General features: G+C 38.2%; 1 protein-coding gene across 3 annotated transcripts in view; it reads left to right on the forward strand.

Annotated features, from left to right (window-relative positions):
* The window catches only part of RNF182 (ring finger protein 182), a 33,803-nt gene extending 26,433 nt beyond the window's left edge, over nucleotides 1-7,370 (forward strand). Inside the window, exon 2 of one of the 3 annotated variants that reach the window (XR_015733282.1) lies at nucleotides 3,781-7,370. Coding sequence is in view for 1 of the 3 variants with exons in the window: in XM_034429220.2 (XP_034285111.1) it covers nucleotides 3,991-4,731 (741 nt within the window). In the remaining 2 variants the exon portion in view is untranslated. The remainder of the gene's footprint in view (nucleotides 1-3,780) is intronic. The other 2 variants (XR_015733283.1, XM_034429220.2) reach the window with 2 other exon arrangements.
* The last annotated feature ends 12,880 nt before the right edge of the window (nucleotides 7,371-20,250 follow it).

Here is a 20,250-nt window from a genome sequence, read left to right on the forward strand (position 1 = left end):
TATGCAGAATTTCAATTGTCTTACCGTTATTGGTCACAGAATATCTGGTGGAAACTTGTGTTTTCTGTGAGGCAGGTTTGAAATATATGAAGTTAGTGCCGTTCTACCATTAGATATCACATTGCCTCTAGTACTTCTCAGAATTCTTCAAATGCATATTGCTTGTATGTATGTAAGTATTGCTAGTATTGCTAGTTTCTATAGCAACCTAATTGCTAATCTAATCAAAGAAGTTAATTTAATAATCTCTGCAAGTTCTATAATCTTCACCAACCACTCTTCCTTTGTAGGTATAGCTAATTCTCAACTTACAACCAGTCACCTAACAACTATTCAAAGCTACACTGGCCTGGGAAAGGGTGCTTCTTGGCATTGTAAAACATTATGCTGGTTGCCAGTTCCTGATGTCACATGATTGCATTTCAGATAATTGCCAACTGACTTTCATTTACAACTGGTAGCCAAATACCCCACAATTTCATGATCACCGTTTGCAATCTCCTCTGCTGGCTTCCCTAGAAAGCCAATGGGAAGACAGCAGGGAAATTTGCAAGTGGAGGGAAGGAAGGGGGTCTGAAATCCTTGTGGGGCTGCAGGAACAGTGCTGAAATCTTCAGAATTTCATCACTATTCCTGCAGCCTGTGAAAGGATTTTTCTCCCCCTCCAAGCAGAAAGAGGAAGAGAAATCCTTTGTGGGGCTGCAGCTGAAATCTTCAGGATTTTAGCTCCACAAAGGGTTTCCCTTCTGTGCATGGAAAGAAGCTAAAATTCTTTTGTAGCTGGGAACATTTGAGAGCAAATGGGCTGCCTCCTGGTTGCTTTTTTACTCCATCTGCTTAACCTGGGAGATCACCTAACTACCACAACCAAGAGTGCCAGAATTGTGGTCATTGAGTGAAGTAGTCACATAGGCATCTCACTTAATGATCACTTCATACATTCATTTTATCATACTTTCTTTCACTTCTTCTTCTGTCTTTCAACAAAGTTTATTCATTTTAGCAATAACATGTTCATTATTATTTCTCTTTCAAACTCCATCTTACATTGTTCAAAACTATAAAATCCTTTATCCGCTTCAATCCTGTCTGATAATTGTATACAAAAAACCATTGACAAATATATCCTTAGTTTGTCAAATCTTCTCTGATTTTATTTTACAATCCTCTTGAGAAAATTCTAGTACATCGTGGTAAGTTAACCATTTGTGTTTACTTATCATTTCTTTACTATAAAATGCTTCTTGCACTGAAAGTCACAAAAGTGTTTTCAGGCACAACCTATGTTTATATTTATTCCATACTCTAAAAATGGCCCATCTGGCATAATGAATTTTGAAATCTACATTAACCTTAGGTTTGTCACATCACAGGTATCCCTGTCATACGTTCTCAAAAGATTTTCCAGATTCTCTTTTCCAATAATACATTAAATGGTAAACCCCAATATTCAAGTTGCCTTGTTCGCTGATGCTTTGATTCTTACAATCTTTACATCACTATCTCATTGTTTTTTCTTTACAAATTATAGTTGTGTCAGTAAAAACAATGTTAAATTAATGGACTTAAGGTTATAATGCTAATGAAAGCTAGGGAGTTTTGTTACTTAAGCTTAAATGCTACTTCAAGAAAACCCAAGAAGCCAACTGCAGAGACATCAAGGAAAATAAATGTGACAATAAATGAGGATAAAGAGATTGCAGAAGAGCTAAAGGAATAGTGTGTTTTTGTTTTTAGTTTGTTCTTACCATTATTATTTGTCTCTATTTGCATTTTAATTTGTTAATAAATGGGTGTTAGGAGCGATGGTGGACAAGTACATTGGTGATGTCAAATTATTTTGTATAGTTTGCTCAAAGGGGTACATATTGATTGCAAAAACAGATATTTCACTGTAAATAATGACAGTAAACAGTTGCAAAATCAGAACTGATGGTGACTGCCATGAAGGCTTTGTGGGCTCGTAGGTCTTTGTGGGCCCACTTCACATCACACCTTCTTGTGAATTTTTCTCTGCCCTTGTATTAGCAAAGCAAAGCAAGTTCTTAGTTTTGGGTTTATGCATATAAAGCATTTCAGACAGCTATTTCATTACTGCATGATTGATCACTTTCCCCGGCTTTCGTGCATCTCTCCATTTCTGATAAACCATAGCAAAATGCTGGCAAGGCTATAAAACAACAGCTTGATTTGTATGCCTCTGGCCATGCATATTAAAGTTAACCGTCTCTGGGTGGACATGTGTGCAGACCACATGTCCACTCAATATGCACAATGCTATTTCTGTATTCCGACTTCCTACTTAAGAGTTAAGGAGTTAATTTTGCTGGCTGGCAGGCTCCTATAGCATTCTGACTTTCTTCTGCTTCCACAGATACCATCTAACATTGGGAAGATCTGTCTGTCATTGCCTTTTCTTTCTTCAATAGTTTTTGGAACTTTATCCAAAATCCAAATGTTTTCCCCAGGTTTTGGAACCAATAAGATCTGAACAGCCAACACTACCTAAAATCTGTTTTGGTTTGGCTTTTCACTCCCCACCGCCATCCTTCCAAAAGTTTGTCCTTAAATTTCCAGCTGTCTCCTCCCCGTTGCCAGTAACAGTTTTCCTATGGGAAGACGACTAACTGTGAAAATATAGGTTATCTCTCCTTCTCTCAGCTTCTATCCACTAAAAAATAAATGCATGTATCTATAGGTGACTATGTGATATTGATGTTGTGACACAGTGGCAGAATAGAGAAGGAACATTGGGATTACAATTTGATATTTGAATTACAAATATCTAATAGTCAACTAATTCTATTTTGGGGTCTATTTGGAAATAAATTGAAAACATCACTGCCAATATTATAATAATTTTATGTGAGGATGCATAAAGCAACAAGAGGCTCACATTGGTTGGGCATAGAGTACCATTATCAGATAAACTAGTGTAGCAGATGATAGACCAAGGGACAATTTGCTGGGGGGGGCCCTGAATCCTACAGGTTTGCTCCCTTTGATAAATGTGAAGTCCTTCATATTTCAATAAATGTGAAATCATGTAAAATCTGTTCCGGTGTAAAACCTGGTATTCTCACATGCCTTTCAAAAGAACATATTTCTGTAAATAAGATCTTGGTGGTTTCCTTTTCATGAAAACTGATGACTCTCTCTACATCTTGCAGAAAATGTCTGAAGTATTTTAAATAGTCTAGAAATAAAATTAAAAACCAAAACAAATAGATGGCATGTTGCTAAAACATGAAGCATACAGGTCTTCGGACTGGAATCAAGTAGTCTATAAATCTAATAAATAAAATAAATGTTCTGTGGCGTAGATAATCGTGTTGAATAAACAGGATAGAAGATTGTTAAACTAATTTTTGTGTGGGAAATGTTCCTTTGGAATGGAGCAAAAGAAAAGAAAATAACTGCTCCAGATTTTGCTGAGACATGAGCTGGATCTGATCTCTTTTCTCCCTGAAATGGTTCCCTTCTAGTTGTCCATCATAACTTTATAATATTAAGAAGTTATATCTGTAGCCCATATGCAAGATAAGCCATAGTACATTCCTTTGTATTATGTTTTTTTCAGAATAAGATTTGTTTTTTCTGCATACAGCAGCTTTTCCCAACTCTTCCCTATCTTATGCGTTGAGACTGTAATTCTCAAAAACCATCAATGTTGAATTATAAGATTGCAAAATAAAGTATTTCAGTGACAGTTTGCAAGATTTTGAATAAAGATGTAAGGATTTCACATTAATTATGCTTCTTCTTTTTTTATCTCTGCAGAAATTTCATCTTATATTTAGAACACGGATATAAAAAAAGGCATTGAAGAAAAAAGCAGATAAATATGAACGAATACCATCGCTGCTTCGCTTTATCTGGGTGGATATAAGTGATGTGATAATCATATTCTTTCGGATATTTTTTTTTTTTAAAGAAGATAAAGGCTTGGCTGACATCCTTCTCCAGAAGTCTACAGCATATTAAAAAGAAATGACAAGCTTATTGGCAGAAGATAACGTGGAGTCCCAGGGCTCAGATGAGCTTGAATGCAAAATCTGTTACAACCGCTATAACCTGAGACAGAGAAAACCTAAAGTCCTGGAGTGTTGCCATAGAGTATGTGCCAAATGCCTTTGCAAGATCATAGACTTTGGGGAATCTCCTCAGGGAGTCATCGTTTGTCCATTCTGTAGGTTTGAAACATGCCTGCCTGATGATGAGGTGAATAGCCTTCCAGATGATAACAACATCCTGGTCAATTTGGCTTATGGAGGAAAGGTAAAGAAGTGCCTACCGGACAATCCTACAGAACTTTTGTTGACTCCCAAAAGGTTGGCATCCCTTGTCAGTCCTTCCCACACCTCCTCCAACTGTCTGGTTATTACCATCATGGAAGTACAAAGAGAGAACCCCCCAACACTGAACTCCACCCCGGTGGTGGAATTCTACAGGCCTACAAGTTTTGATTCTGTGGCATCGGTACCCCACCATTGGACAGTGTGGAACTGTACTTCCTTGCTCTTCCAGACTTCCATTCGAGTCCTAGTTTGGTTGCTAGGCTTGCTGTATTTTAGTTCTTTGCCTTTAGGGATCTACTTACTGGTATCAAAGAAAGTCACTCTGGGGGTAGTATTTGTCAGCCTTGTTCCCTCGAGTCTTGTTATTCTCATGGTTTATGGCTTTTGCCAATGTATATGTCACGAGTTTTTGGAATGTATGGCTTCTTCTTAACAACAATCGCAATGAAATAAGCAATGAAACATATGAAATGGCCATAGATGTAGCGTAGGTAACTTACTGTATACTTCTCTTTCATATTCTTGTTACGTTTATCCATTGAATAAGAATACTGACCAGTTTTGTGGTCCTTTTATTACTTTTAAGAGTAAATGAATTGTTTTATTCTGCTCTATCCTGTTTATCAATGAATAATAACTTTTAATAGACTAAGCAATAGAAAGAAGATGAGTCCAGAATAACTTCTTAACTAGGTGCCTGATGCTACATTACAATAGTGCTTTCATTTAAAAGAATTTCTTCATTTAGGAATACGGCTGGCCTTTCTGGACCCATTTCAGATGAAATATCTATTGCATTAAACTGTGTGTTATTTCTACTGGTGTTTGAGTAATATTCTTTGGGATGTTATGAACTGGAGCCCTCCGCTGCATTAGCTCCCTTGAAATCATAAAAGAGGTTTATTAGAGCGCTTGGACATCTCATTAGAATTCCATAGATATCTATGGAGATTCTCAGTCATCCAGGCCACGGTTGTCCCAAAGGTGCTTTTTCAAGAGGCAACTGGACTTTCTGGTTTTTCTTTGAAGACATTTTGCTTCCCATCCAAGAAGTTTCTTCAGCTCTGACTGGATAGTGGGCAGTGGAAGGATTCAAATAATTTATTTATTTAAATAAATCCTTCCATTCCACACCATCCAGTCAGAGCCGAAGAAGCTTCTTGGATGGGAAGCGAAACGTCTTCAAAGAAAAACCAGAAAGTCCAGTTGCCTCTTGAAAAAGCACCTTTGGGATAGAATTCCATAGGTTTCCCTGTGGAAGAATAGGTTTCCGAGCATTGGGTTCAGTTTCTACAGTCCACAAAGAGAACTAGTGATATCTCTACACCAGATGACTTCAGAGAAGTCAGAAAAAAAACTGTAAGAGAAAGATGGATGCTTAGATATTAAAGCAACCTATACAGGCAGGAGGCTGAAAAATCCACCATCTTTGGCCATACACTATAATAACATAATCCTCTGCTTATATTTCTCCTCAATTATTTTCTGTTTGCAGGAAAACAGAATTGATTTCACAATTGATTTCACAGATGGCAATTTATTGCCATTTTTCATTATTATATACATAGCTTATGTATTTTTCTTTCCAGTTGCTACCAAATAGATTAAAGCCTTTGGCCTTTCCCTACTTGCATTCAACTGTGACACAAATGTGGCACATTTTTTTCTACCATGACCACATGACATGAATCAGAGGATCTTTGAAATGGTGTAAAAATAGCAATATTTGCCCTCATTCCAACACTTTGCATCGCAGTACTCTGCCTCTTTTTCAAACATTGCAATTGATTTCCTCCAAGACAGTGAGGTGAAAAAACCTAATAGGTTTTATAAAGATGGAGATTGTCCTTGGACAGTGTTGGAATGACAATAACTCAGCAGATTTTGTGTTAATATAGGTTTTTGCTGACTCAAGGATGGTGGATAGCACTTCAACCCAGCAGTGGAGAAAGGCTCTTTATACAAAAAGTATAAGGTTGAGGTATAAAAACGAGAAGAAAGCGCAGATGGAGGCAAGGAAGGAGGAACACATTTAGAAGATTTCAGCCAGAAGATTTCAACATAGGGAGGATTTCCGTATTGACTATCTACAGCACGGGTGTCAAACTCATGGCGTCACGTTGCCCACATGTGACGTATTGCGACGTTCTCCCCATTTGTGGAGCTGGGGTGGGCGTGGCCTGCGTGTGACACATCCAGCCCGTGGGCCACCAGTTTGACACCCCTGGTCTACAGAATGCATGGTTTGCTCGGCACATATCAAACCGAATAATGCACTAAGTGTCATAAGCAAAAAATATGGTTTCAGTTTGCAGGTAGAAATCCAATTTTAAGATTTATGATGGAGAATGTAATTGGACTGTAATAATGTGAGTTTAACTGTATAATGATAATTTGCTGTTTTGTTCTACTTTAAGTAAAGTAACTTACTAATATTTAGATGATTTTAAGGGACTTTAAAATACAAGGGGAGCATTAGGGGTCATACGCAGTATGTCGTAGAATGAGAAAAAGCAAACAATGCAAAGAAGATTTTGGATAATATCGTAACAGGAAAGAAGACCAATTCCATTTTTCTACCAGAAACCCTTAACTGTAATATAAAACATTGGTAATGTTGAAATAGCATTACATTAGTGTGGGAAAATGTCGGATATAGCTTGCTCTTACTGTTCTGTTGAAATCACTGATTGTTAAAGTGCTTTTATCTCAACTGATACAAAGCAACATCCCCCAAAGCCTAAAGAAATGTTAATTTTGCCAATTGCTAACAGCATTAAAAACAATGTCTTAGAATGATATATTAATACTATTAATGTGTTTGTAGCAATGCATGTGTAGTCAGACGAAATGCCCAGGCCAGCACCAGTAAACCACAAAGTATCATCCATGACTCCAATATGAAACAAAGAAAACCATTCAAGAGAAAATGTTTTATACTGTCTGTGACATTTGTATAACTTGTTTATCTGTATATGTGTCATGAGGATTTATATATTTGTAGGGAATCCATACTCGGATTGTTCATACTGTACTATTTCATAATAAATTGATTCTTCATGCAAGATGAAATTAAAGATAAGCATGCACCATTTCTGTAAATGTTTATAAGTTGTGGTTGGCAGTGATACTAATGCTAGGTTTTTGGCCTACGCCTTAAGAATTTATGTTGACACAGTATCATATTCTGTATGTTTCAAAATAGTGCCTTAAAAACCAATTCTTTATTTCCTTTAAAAATGAAATAATAATATGTTAAATTAATGCAGGTAGTCCTTAACTTACAATTGGTTTAGTGACCATTGGAAGTTCCAACAGCATTGAAAAAAGTGACTTATAGCCATTTTTCACACTTATGTCCATTGCAGCATCCCCATGGCCAAATGATTTACATTTGGATGCTTGACAACTGGTTCATCTTTATGACGGTTACAGTGTCCTGGGGTCATATGAATATCTTTTGCAGCCTTCTGACAAGCAAAGGCAATGGGGGAAATCAGATTTACTTAACAACTGCTATTAATTTAACAACTTCAGTGATTCACTTAACAAATGTGCAAGAAAAGTTGTAAAATGAGGCAAAACTTATTTAACACATTTCTCACAACACAACACAAATTTTGGGCTCAATTGTGGTCATAAATTGAGGACTACTTGTAATGAAATAATCATATTGTACTTCATTTCAAGTCATCAAAGTACTTTACAAAATTTTACAACTCTTTAAATCTAATATTACTGAACTGCGTCATAAGTTCTTCTCTTATCCCCTGAACAGTTCCTAAAATGTTTCTTTTTTTAAATATTCTGCTAGCATTATTTTCTATAAGATTTAAATATATTATTTGACACTTTAAAATCTTTATGATGTGCATATTGTCACTTCTGAACTCACATCAGTGAGTAAATAGTTTTAAAATTGAAGTTGAATTTAGAGGTTTAAATCAGGATATAGAGAAGCAGCTGGTGTCTCTCTGCTGTCAGAAATTATCATAATAATAATTATGTTCATAATAATGAATAATAATATGAGTGTTTTATCTGGCATTGTAATGCACGGATAGACCTCAATTTATGACCATAATTGAGCCCAAATTTTTTTGTTGCTAAGTGAGACATTTCTTCTGTGAATTTTGCCCCATTTCACAACCTTTCTTGCCGCAGATGTTAAGTGAATCACTGAAGTTGTTAAGTGAGGAACACAGTTATCAAGTGAACCTGGCTTCCCCATTGAATTTGCTTGTGAGAAGGTCGCAAAAGGTGGTCACATGATCTCAGGACATTGCAAACCATCATAAATATGAGTCAGTTGCCAAGCATCTGAATTTTGATCACATGACCATGGGGAATGCTGCAACGGTTGTAAGTCTGGAAAACGGTCAAAAGTAATTTTTTTCAGTACCGCTATAACTTCGAACAGTCATTAAATGAACTGTTACAAGTCAAGGACTACCTGTACAATATTCCTGAGGTTTTCCTTAAAATCTCTTCCTCTTTTGACTGCTTTTGCATACTCGTTTTTTGCAATAACATCTTTCATATGCTGCTGACTGCCAGATATGCAAGAGTTGTGATCTTAACAGTTACTAGTGGAATTCTGCTTGAAGAAGAAAAAGTAGGGCGTAGCTAGGGAAAATAAAAACAGGACAGTTTTCTTATACTTCTGTGAAACTGACTAAGATGCAAAGGCCCTATTTTCTAAGTCATTTTCTTTTTTTTTAGAAACCAGGGAAACAAAACCCTACCTTGTGAGTAAATGAATGCATACAGGGCCTATGAAAAGTAAAAGAAAGAAAAACAAAAGGAAAGGTATAGGGCTGCTTGTATAAGATAAAGCAACCTCATCACAGAATTGGCCCCTCCCTTTCTGCAGGCTTCATTTAATTAGCTTTCCCTTTCAACTTTAACAAATGGGGATCATTAAAGCACAGCATACAGTTGAGAAGCAGCTCTATTGGAAATGAACTAAATCACATTTTTTATAGGATTGTAAATTGGGCAAAGGAGAAATAATAAGCTAAGAGACAATGGGAGGGAAGAGATGCTTTTGATCTCTCCTAGCCCCAAAGGCCTGGTGGGTGGTAGGGAAAATTTATTCTTAAATTGTGTATATCAAATGCCTGGGAATGGAAGTGTGCGTGAACCTGTGCGTTTTATAGAGAGAAAACTAAACTTTGTCTAAAAGCAACTATTATAGCAATTTAAGCATGCAGCAATAGCGAATGTATGTTGTGTGTTTATCCCTATTGCCTTATTTATTGTTGTTTGTGCTCCTTGTTCATTTTCTAAACACGGTAAACACTGTGTTATTCGGTTAGTCATGTGCTTATTCAGTTGTATTTTGAAAAATTACCCCACACCTTCAAGTGACACAACTCTGGTGATATGTACTCTTGTTTATGTTATTTTCTTGAAAACAATACACGAGTGGTTAGCCTTTGTCTTCTACTAAACTGTTCTCTCAACTTCCCTGTCAAACTTGCAGCTCTGGAATTGCCTATGAATTTCATTAAAGTATTAACCAGATCTGGGATCTGCTTAAATGTTTTAAGCTCAGTTTAACAACTAGGTGTTGCAGTCATTGTTGCAAAGGCTAGCCAATCAGATGTCTTCACTGCTGGCAGAATAAGACAAGGAAAGAAGGCAGATAATTGTACCATAGATCACATGTTCTACATTCTATCTAAACATATTCTGAAAACAGGAAAAAAATTAATGACTTCTCCCAAGATGGATTTCTTTAGAAAGGGGTACAGTTAATTTTTATCCGCAATCCGCAAAGTGACTAAATTAGTAGACCAACAAAATACTGTGAACATGATATATTTAGACTTCAGCAAAGCATTTGACAAAATAGACCGTAACCTACTTCTTGATAAGTTAGAAAAATGTGGGATAGACCAGCTGTCACCAACTGGTGGTCTGTGGACCACTGGTGGTTCACGAGAAAATTTTGGTGGTCCGCAGAAAAAATATTTGCATTTTTTAATATTGCACTAAATCAGGGGTCATCAAACTACGGCCCCTGGGACAGATACGTGCAATGACCATTTGTGTTGCTGCAGAGAGTCTCCCCCTTCGGGGTCTTTTTGTGTAGGTTGGAGGGGGGCAGAAATTTTGACTTGGGGTCTGCTTCAGCCTCCTGAGGCTTTGGGGGAAGGCTGGAGGGAAGTGCTGCTGGTGGCAAAGAGACGGAGGGCCTTGTTGCAGTAGGACTGCATCATGGTCTGGAACTGGCTGACCATCTCAGCCCACTGAGCCTCCAGGCGCCTGTACCTGGCCTTGCACTCCCGGAGGTCGTCCCTCTGCTTGGAAAGCCTATGCTCGTAGTCCTCAGTGAGGTGCTTCTACTGAGCCTCCTTCTCGGTCAGATCCAATTTGAATGGAGTTGTGTTTCCCATAGTAGCTGCTTAGCTCCAACAACTGCTTCCTGTTGGGGCCCTAAGGAGCCTGGGCGGGGAGGAGGAGTGGCTGGGAGGGGAGAGGCAAATAGAGACCGGCAAGGTGCACCTCGACGTGTGTGACATTGAGTTGGCCATGCCCACTCAGTCACATGACCACCTAACCATTCCCACCCAGCCGGTCATTAGGCAGATCATATTAATTTAAAATTATGGGATTTAAAATTATGGATTTAGTGGTCCCTGAGGTCCGAAAGGTTGGTGACCCCTGGGATAGACAGCATCACCACCAGATGGATTTGTAACTGGCTGACAGCCCGTACTCAACGAGTAGTCCTTAATGGTACTAAATCTACAAATAAGTCAAACTCTTGTTAAGTGAATCTGGCTTCCCCGTCGACTTTGCTTGTCAGAAGTTCCCAAAAGGTGATCACATGACCCCGGGACACTGCAACCATCATAAATGTGAGACAGTTGCCAAGCCTTTGAATTTTGATCACGGGCCCATCGGGATGCTGCAATGGTCGTAAATCTGGAAAATGGTCAAAAGTCACTTTTTTCAGTGCCGTTGTAACTTTGAACGGTCGTTAAATGAACTGTTGTAAGTCGAGGGCTACCTGTAACTGACTTGTTTTAAAATGTTGATTTTAAATGTGAGTGCAGCAGAGCTGTTCTCCTTATCAAGTCCATTTCTTTCACGTGTACTGCCTCATTGCCAGTCTTGTAATGTTCAATCTCCAGTCCAAGTACCTTATGAAAAAAATAATCTTATTGTCATAGTCCTGGAGTTAACTGCATCACCATCATATCACCACTACCTTCTGAATATTTAGATCACTGAGGTGCCCAGAAGGCCTAATTTCTTTACATCTCAGATGATGAATACATTCTGAAACTTCAAAACCTGATAGCCAGAGGAGCCTGAAGGCTTGTAAAAAAACATGGGTGCTATCTCAAAATAAGGAGTCAAGAGTTCTGGAAAATGAGCAGTCACACTTTCTGAATTCTACTATACTGTACTATGAAGTACAGTTGGCCCTCAATTGTATGACCGCAACTGAAGCCCGAATTTCTGTTGCTAAGCAAGACAGCTGTTAAGTCAGTTTTGCCCCATTTTACGACCATTCTTGCAGTTGTTAAATGAATCACTGCGGTTGTTGTTAATAATAGCAATAGCACTTAGACTTATATACCACTTCACAGTGCTTTACAGCCCTCTCCAAGCGGTTTACAGAGTCAGCCTATTGCCCCCAATAATCTAGGTACTCATTTTACCAACCTCAGAAGGATGAAAGGCTGAGTCAACCTTGAGCCAGTGAGACTTGAACTGCCAAATTGCAGGCAGCCAGCAGTCAGCAGAAGTAGCCTGCAGTACTGCACTCTAACCGCTGCACCATCACGGCTCATGACACAGTTGTTAACTGAACCTGACTTCCCCATTGACTTTACTTGTCAGACGGTCGCAAAAGTTGATCACATGACTCCGGGACATAGCAACCGTCATAAATATGAGTCAGTTGCCAAGGGTCTGAATTTTGATCATGTGACCATGGAGATGCTGCAATGCCTAAATGAACGGTAGCTTAAACATTTCAACACTTCTTAGCGGGTTACTCATTACTCCTCCATAGCCACTTGAAAGATCATATAGGAAATGAAGATTAATATAATGTAAGTGTGAAAAATGGTCATAAGTCACTTTTTTCAGTGCTGTTGTAACTTTGAATGGTCACTAAACGAACTGCTGTAAGTCAAGGACAACATGTACGGTCAATATGAAGACTATAGCTGTGCGGTATCCCATTACAATGGCACACTTTTTCAGCAAATAAAAGTCTAAAGAGTTACTTTGCTTCATTTATTCACTCCGTTGTACTATAGAGATGTCACTGATGCAGGTAAGTGAAGGATAATGGGTAATGCCCTATTTCTTCTGTAAATAGGCAGAATTACCTTGAGCTTCTCAATGTAACAGTGGCTTTTATAGTCATAAAAAAGCCATTTGTTTCATTCTGTGTCTCTTGGTGAAAGCAAGGGTAGTGTTTTTGATGCTTTACATTTTTATATTTCACTATTATGTATTTTAACTTCAAGTTTGATCTTAAGACCATTTTGAATTACTGCAAATTTAATTAACTACCTCATTAAACGAAATAGCTCCTGGTATGCATGGTATCATTTATTTATATAGTATAATTTATATTGAACTGAATGACTGTGAGAGAAATAGAAGTGGATAAGTCCTTCTAGCCAACTGGAGCAGGGGCGAAATCCAGCAGGTTCTGACAGGTTCTGGAGAACCGGTAGCGGAAATTTTGAGTAGTTTGGAGAACCAGCAAATACCACCTCTGGCTGGTCCCAGAGTGGGGTGGGAATGGAGATTTTGCAATATCCTTCCCCTGGAGTGGGATGGGAATGGAGATTTTGCAGTATCCTTCCCCTGCCATGCCCACCAAGCCACGCCCACAGAACCGGTAGTAAAAAAAATTGGATTTCACCACTGAACTGGAGTCCATTTGTTCTTCCTTCTTTGCTTTGTTTCTTCCGCTGCAGAGTGGCCTCATATTGTTCTTTAAATAACATAATTTTTAGACTTTCCCTGTTCAGGATTTCATGCATTATTTGCTTATATGCTACATGTGACAATTACCTTCCAAATTACTCTTTCTTTTAATGAAAATGAAATTGATTCCATGTTGTGGCTTTATACGGATATACAGATAGTCCTCGACTTACAACAGTTCATTTAGTGACCGTTCAAAGTTACAACGGCACTGAAAAAAGTGACTTATGACCGTTTTTCACAGTTACGACCTTTGCAGCATCCCCATGATCATGTGATCAAAATTCAGATGCTTGGCAACTGGTTCATACTTATGACCGTTACTGTGTCCCAAGGTCATATGATCCTCTTTTGCGATCTTCTGCAATCAAAGTTAATGGGGAAGCCAGATTCACTTAACAACCAGATTACTAATTTACCTACTGCCATGATTCACTTAACAACGGTGGCAAGAAAGGATCATAAAATGGGCAAAAACTCACTTAACATGTGTTAACATTTAACAACAGAAATTTTGAGTTCAAGTGATCATAAGTCGTAAGACTACCTGTATTTTACTGTAAAATGTATACTGTATTTATAAACAGATTTGGTCTGAAATTAACTTTTATAAGTGATGCTGTCAGAATACTGCTATCAGGTGATTTACAGTAGAGACATTTGCTGGGTACAAGCCCCTTGATGACTTTGTGTATTTTTGCAGAGAGTAGCATGGGATCCACTTTGCAAAACAGATCCTGGGCTATTTTGTATGCATTACCGTTTGAAGTTACAATGGCATTTTTCATACTTACAACCATTGCAACCATCCCCATGGTCACATGATCAAAAATTCAGACACTTGGCAACTAATCCATATTTATGACATAGGCAGTGTCCCAGGGGGATCACATGATCGCCTCTTGTGACCTTCTGACAAGCAAAGTCAATGGGGAAGCCAGATTCATTTAACAACTGTGTTACTAATTTAACAACTGCAGCAATTCACTTAACAACCCATACCAAGCACTAGGAGATCGCATCCATTCACTAGTTTAGAATCTATATGAGACTCATTTTGAAAATCCAGATGGTGTTTCACTTTGCAGCATTCTAATTTCCTCAATATAGAAAAATCAGTACAAATAAAGAACATGATGGAGTTTAAGGGAGATATCAGTGGACACCACTTTGGGGAACAAAACAGGGCATTTGAACAAATTACGGATATTCCTTGAGTTATGACCATTCGTTCAGTAACCATTCAAAGTCACGACAGCACTGAACAAATGCTCCTTCTGGATCCATCACAGTTCTAACCATCAAAGCATTCCCACGATTGCAGAATGTGGATTCTGATGTTCCCTACCGACATCCTCCAAACAAAGATAATGGGGAAGCTAGTCGGAAGTTACGCTGATGTGAATTACTCGCTTAATGACCTGCGTTATCCTTGCTCAAAGATGGCAGCTGAGACTGCTGGAATTGCCTTCATTAAGCAATGTCACATGATGTCACATTTTATGACCACATCATTTAGCAACAGAAATTTGCATCCCAATTGCTATTATAACCCAAAAACTATCTATAGTCATAATGCAGTACACAGATTGAGCCAGTTAAATAGTTTTGTACTACCGGTATATTCAAGCCCTACTTTACATATTAGTCTTCGTTTCTTATATGATCTTTCAAGTGGGTATGGAGGAGTAATGAGTAACTCGCTAAGAAGTGTTGAAATGTTTAAGCTACCGTTCATTTACGCATCATTTCCCTAATAAAAAAGTCAAAGTCGGCCATTTAAGTTTTAAGACTTTCATGCTAATATTATGCTAATATGATACAGTTCGGATGTGCGATGTGTTGATTTTGAATTTTGGAGTAAGGCAAATAGTAGGGGCCATCTGATTTTCCTAAAAGGAAAAATAAATATTTCAAACCTCTTCTAATATTGTATTGCATAAGCTTTTCATAAACGTTAGCTACTGTTGACATCAGTTCCAACAAATATATTTAGCACAATACACTGATGTGTTGGCTTGGTAAACTGCTTAATGAGTCTTTAGGGAGTTTTCCTTGATTTGTTTTAAATGGCAGTCATAACAAAGAGAACAATTAGCTTACAGAGATAGGATTCTTAAAATGCCTCCTAAAGTCTGTTCATTGCCACTTTCACCACAATGTAAGAGTTTAAATAATACCTACAGTAAAGCTAGCTCCATACCCTACATTTTCTTACATGCAGGCAAATATACTTTTCTCTAGCAATGTATGCAGTCTAGATCAAGGGTCTCCAACCTTGGCAAATTTAAGCCTGGCGGACTTCAACTCCCAAAATTGAATTGAGAGTTGAAGTCCTCCAGGCTTAAAGTTGCCAAGCTTGGAGACCCCTGATCTAGATGAGACAAAAGCTATCATGCCTCCACCTTTATCCTCCAGGGCAGTGGTGGGATTCAGCCAGTTCGCACCACTTCGGGAGAACTGATTGTTAACTTTCTGAGCAGTTTGGCAAACTGGCTGTTGGAAAAAATCATTAGGGCAGAGAACCGGTTGTTAAATTACTTGAATCCTACCACTGCTCCAGGGGAATAAAACATTTCTGTGGATTGAGATATAAATTACTGGTGCTAGAACTGGAAAACATCTTTGAAGTCTTCTCGTCCTCTCATCTGTTCAGTGTCTTTATTATCAAAGGCCTTTTGTGCCTTTCAGCATTGTTTATACAAGCATGCTTATCCTACAGTGGCAACTGAAAGAAATCCCTTTTTCAGGCGTGATGAGTCCTCACCGATATAATGCCACCATCAGCATTTGCACACCATCCAATATTGTTTTTAAAGGAGTCACTTATCCGATCTAGTTGAAAGTCATCTAAGCTCTGTTTCAGCAACAAACCTGTAGGTATATAGAAGAACACCATGTAGGAATCGATAAGCTCCCACAAGAAGTTAGGTTGAAAACAGTGTTATTCCAGAAACTCGAAAGTGATAGATGACTTCTTGATTGACTGATTTGTGACTAGGGTTTTATTATGATGGTTATATAATCCATTTTACCATGGAATGAATGAAACACACACACACACACAGCAATTTTGTCTTTTGGTCTGACAGCAGGATCCTCCTCCTCCTCATGTTCTTATACATGCAACATCCCACATCAGTTCCAGATTAAAGTAGAAACAGTGGTAACCAAATAATGATTTATGGACTGGAATGAAACATTATTTGCTTGACGGACAGTTTTTGCTTGATGCAAAAATGAACAAGGAAGAGCTGTCATTAACCTCTCCACAAGATTTTCTGATAAAGTGGATGTATAACCGCATAATAGGATTATTTCTCCTTTGAATGCAGAGGAAATATTTGATTTGCTAGTATGTATAATAGCTTTTTTTTTCCTTCCAGGATTTTCTACTGCTGTAAATTCTGTTTGCAGTTGTACAGTGAGGTCCAACTGCTAGCAGAGCAATGATGCCCTGGATTCTCCTTCTAGGTTTCCATCCAGATTTCCTGATCAGTTATGGAGACAACACAAGAGCTGCAGAATGTAAGAAAACAAGACAAACTCCAGTCTGTAGAGAAGTCTACTCAAATGATGTTAAATATAGACCAATATAAACTACAATTCTTGAGAAATAGATGTTCCTTTCTACTCATTCCCCTATTCAAAAAGATAAATTCCACTGACCAACAAATATTTTTTTTTAAAATAGAATATGAAAAAAAATGTTCTCAGACACCAGATCAACCACTTTTATTCCTCACTGAATATGAGACTGTCTCCACCTAGTGGTTAAGTGCTCCTATTGTTTCACCAATAAACAATAAAATGGGTTTAAGCAGCTAACTGTGGAGCCTTTGTTATTAATTTTAAAAGATTTATTCTGTCTTATTAATTTATGGCATTTGTATACTCCTATTAGGATCCTCAAAAGATGTCAAAGCATAAAATAAGTACAATTTAATAATATAACCTGCTATATTCCTACTACCCTGTTTCCCCCAAAATAAGACATCCCCTGATAATAAGCCCAATCAGGCTTTTGAGCACATGGCAATAAGGCCAAGAGCTTATTTCAGGGTTCAAAAAAATATAAGACAGGATCTTATTTTCGGGGAAACACAGTAGCTTTTTGTAGTGGTAAAATCATAGCTAACCCCCAGTTTTACAAGAGCTTTGGCTGAGTCCCATGTATTGTGCTGCCACTGGTTGAAGGAAATTCTGCTCCTGTTGTTGGTTAGTTGTATCATGGCATTCTGCAAACTGGCTATTTGTATCTCAACTTGCTGCTAGTATTTTAACAATGTTGCTGCCAGATGCTCAGCGAATAACGGCATTCCCTGAGGATCAGAAGCCATTCCAGGAAGTTATCTTTTTGGAAGAGAGTATTAGACTTGCAAGATTGATGTCAGTCTTCCCTGTAGACCAGATAGGAAACAGACCAGATGAGCTACTTCTACTTTATTGTAAGACTACTTTAATAGAATATTGCAAGTGAGAAAGTACAACTCTCCTGCCATTTATTTTTCAGTCTGAGAAGTTAAGGAGGGTCTCTTCTGAGCCTCTTTCTCTACCACTTGTACAGCTCTTATCTGATTGTTCCCTAGGCTGCATCTCTTTGCCCCATTTCTCACTTACAGTTACACATTCATAGGAAAGATGTCGTGACGAAACAGTAGCTGCATTTTCTCTCCAGAACACTGCTCTGACATGATAGCAATGTTCCATATCTAAGGGGCTGCCACAAAGAAGAGGGGGTCAATCTATTCTCCAGAGCACTAGAAAACGCAACAAGAAGCAAAGGATGGATACTAATATAGGAGATGATCTATCTAGAAAACAGGAGAAACTTCCTGACCATTAGAACAATCAGTGGATCAGTTAATCAGTGGAACGGCTTGCCTCCAGAAGTTGTGAGCGCTCCATCATCGAAGGTTGATTGGACAGTTATTTAGCCAGAATGGTATAGGATCTCCTGCTTGAGAAGGGGTTCCAAGGTCCCTTCCAACTATGCTATTCTGTTATACTTAGCTAACAACAAACTCTCCATTAAAAGGTATTTCTCTATTTTAAAAAAAAAAGTTTTGGGGGGGAAATCAACATTGACTCATAGCTGGTTTGATAGAATAGTTAAGGTGCTGGACAATCTGCACATAGCCACAGAACTTATTGGATGACTTATCCAGGAAAAAAAATAACTGCAGGATTTAAATGTTTTTTTCTAATGAAGTTAGAAGTCTAATTTGGAATCACTAAAATCCACTGTCAGTGTTTGGATTGTGCTTCTCCACGTAACCTGGCACTTGATTTCCTTTGGGAAGGCAATATGTCACTGTTGTGGAGAATGCACAAACAGCAGCTATGCAGTCTACAAGTTGTCCAGGGTTTTGTGGGCTGGCTATGACAATAGAAGACAGGTAAAGAAGACTCCTGAAGGCAGCAGCCAAAAGCCTCTCCAAGCTGATCCGGAAGGTAGCAATAATCTCAATCCTAGCACACAGGAGATAAATGGATCATGGAAGCTCACAGTAGAACTAAATCTGGAGGATCGCAACACATCAATTTGGCATCCCCTAGCTATGTTGGAATTACTATTGCCCAGATTCTAAAACTTCAGCAAGTCTGATAGGGAATTTTGGAAAATGCAGTTTTAAAACAACTGAAAGCTGCAAGATTGGAGAAAGTCTCTGAAAAATTCTTCACTTAGTTGTTGCACTAGACTGGATTGTGCACCCTTCCAGAGATTTTTTATATATGTTTCTAATAAAGCAGATCCAAAATAATTATAGACAGATACCTACTTTTTCTTCCTGTTCTGAAAAGAACTGCTGGTTGGTGATTACATTAAATATGCAAAGATATACTGGGCCTGCAGTGCACAGCATTTTTTTAGCATAATCATCTCCCATCAGATGTTTATTTTTCTATGTATAGAAGGAGCCTTGACCAGTCCATTTTTGTCTCCCAGGAGCAGCAAATCTTCCAAATATATTTATAGAGATGCATTTATGCATACCTCTAACATTATTCAAAATGTTTTAGAAACATTTTTGCTTTTGCCAGTTTGCCCTCACCTGTGCCATCCAGAAATATTGCACTGCAATTTTCACAATTTTGCTTAACAAAGAGGCTGGGGTTTAAAAGATGAAGCTCCTTCCAAACACACCCTGTGTAGAATTGCTGCCAGTCCAGATTGGTCCATTACGACAGTACAAATATCTTGGAAGCCACACACCCACATCTTACCTAGTGCATAATACAGTATTCAGTTATCAACCAGATGTAAGAAAAAGGAAGTTCTCTTCAGGCACAGGCATCTATCTAACTACAGTAGTAACAGTGCTTACATTTAATTACTGCTTGCATGTTACAAAGAGTCCTTTGACACCAGCACCATTTCAACTCAATCCCTCAAAACAGTCTGAAGATAATAAATAACTGTTACGGTATGTGAAAATGACCTTGGGAAATTGGGGGCGTGGGGGGAGAGGAGATGCTTCCTAAGTAACAATCAGATAACAGCTGGAGAGCCCACAGCTGTATAAAAGCAGAGAAAGAAACTCAGAATTTTTTATCAGACTGTAAAAGAGACAGTAGCATATTTGTACTTTCAGACGTCCCAGATTCTGTTAATATAGCCGATAAATTGGAACTAGTTCATCTGGTCTGTTTCCTGTCTGATCTACCTGGGAAGGCTAACAATAATCAATCAACCAACCAATCTAGTATGATCATAACAGTCTAGCGCTGATTCCAAATTGACACAAAGACTTCTGTGTGGGTATGCCTTGGGATAAAAAATAGTAGATAGTTAAATCAATAAAACATGATCAGAAAGTGAACTGAGCATTTCTTATAAAGAAGGCAATCAAAAATTTAACAGAATTTGGGGACATTAGGAGAAGAAAGAGATGGTACCTGAGCAGAATTAAATAGAGGAAAAGGGGGGGAAATGATATACAGTAAGTAGCATATGTAAGAGAAAATAAATGAAAACTGGTATCCA

The sequence above is a fragment of the Pantherophis guttatus genome, chromosome 3, assembly GCF_059756535.1.
Source record: "Pantherophis guttatus breed Tessera chromosome 3, ASM5975653v1, whole genome shotgun sequence".
In the NCBI taxonomy this organism is placed as follows: Eukaryota; Metazoa; Chordata; class Lepidosauria; order Squamata; family Colubridae; genus Pantherophis; species Pantherophis guttatus.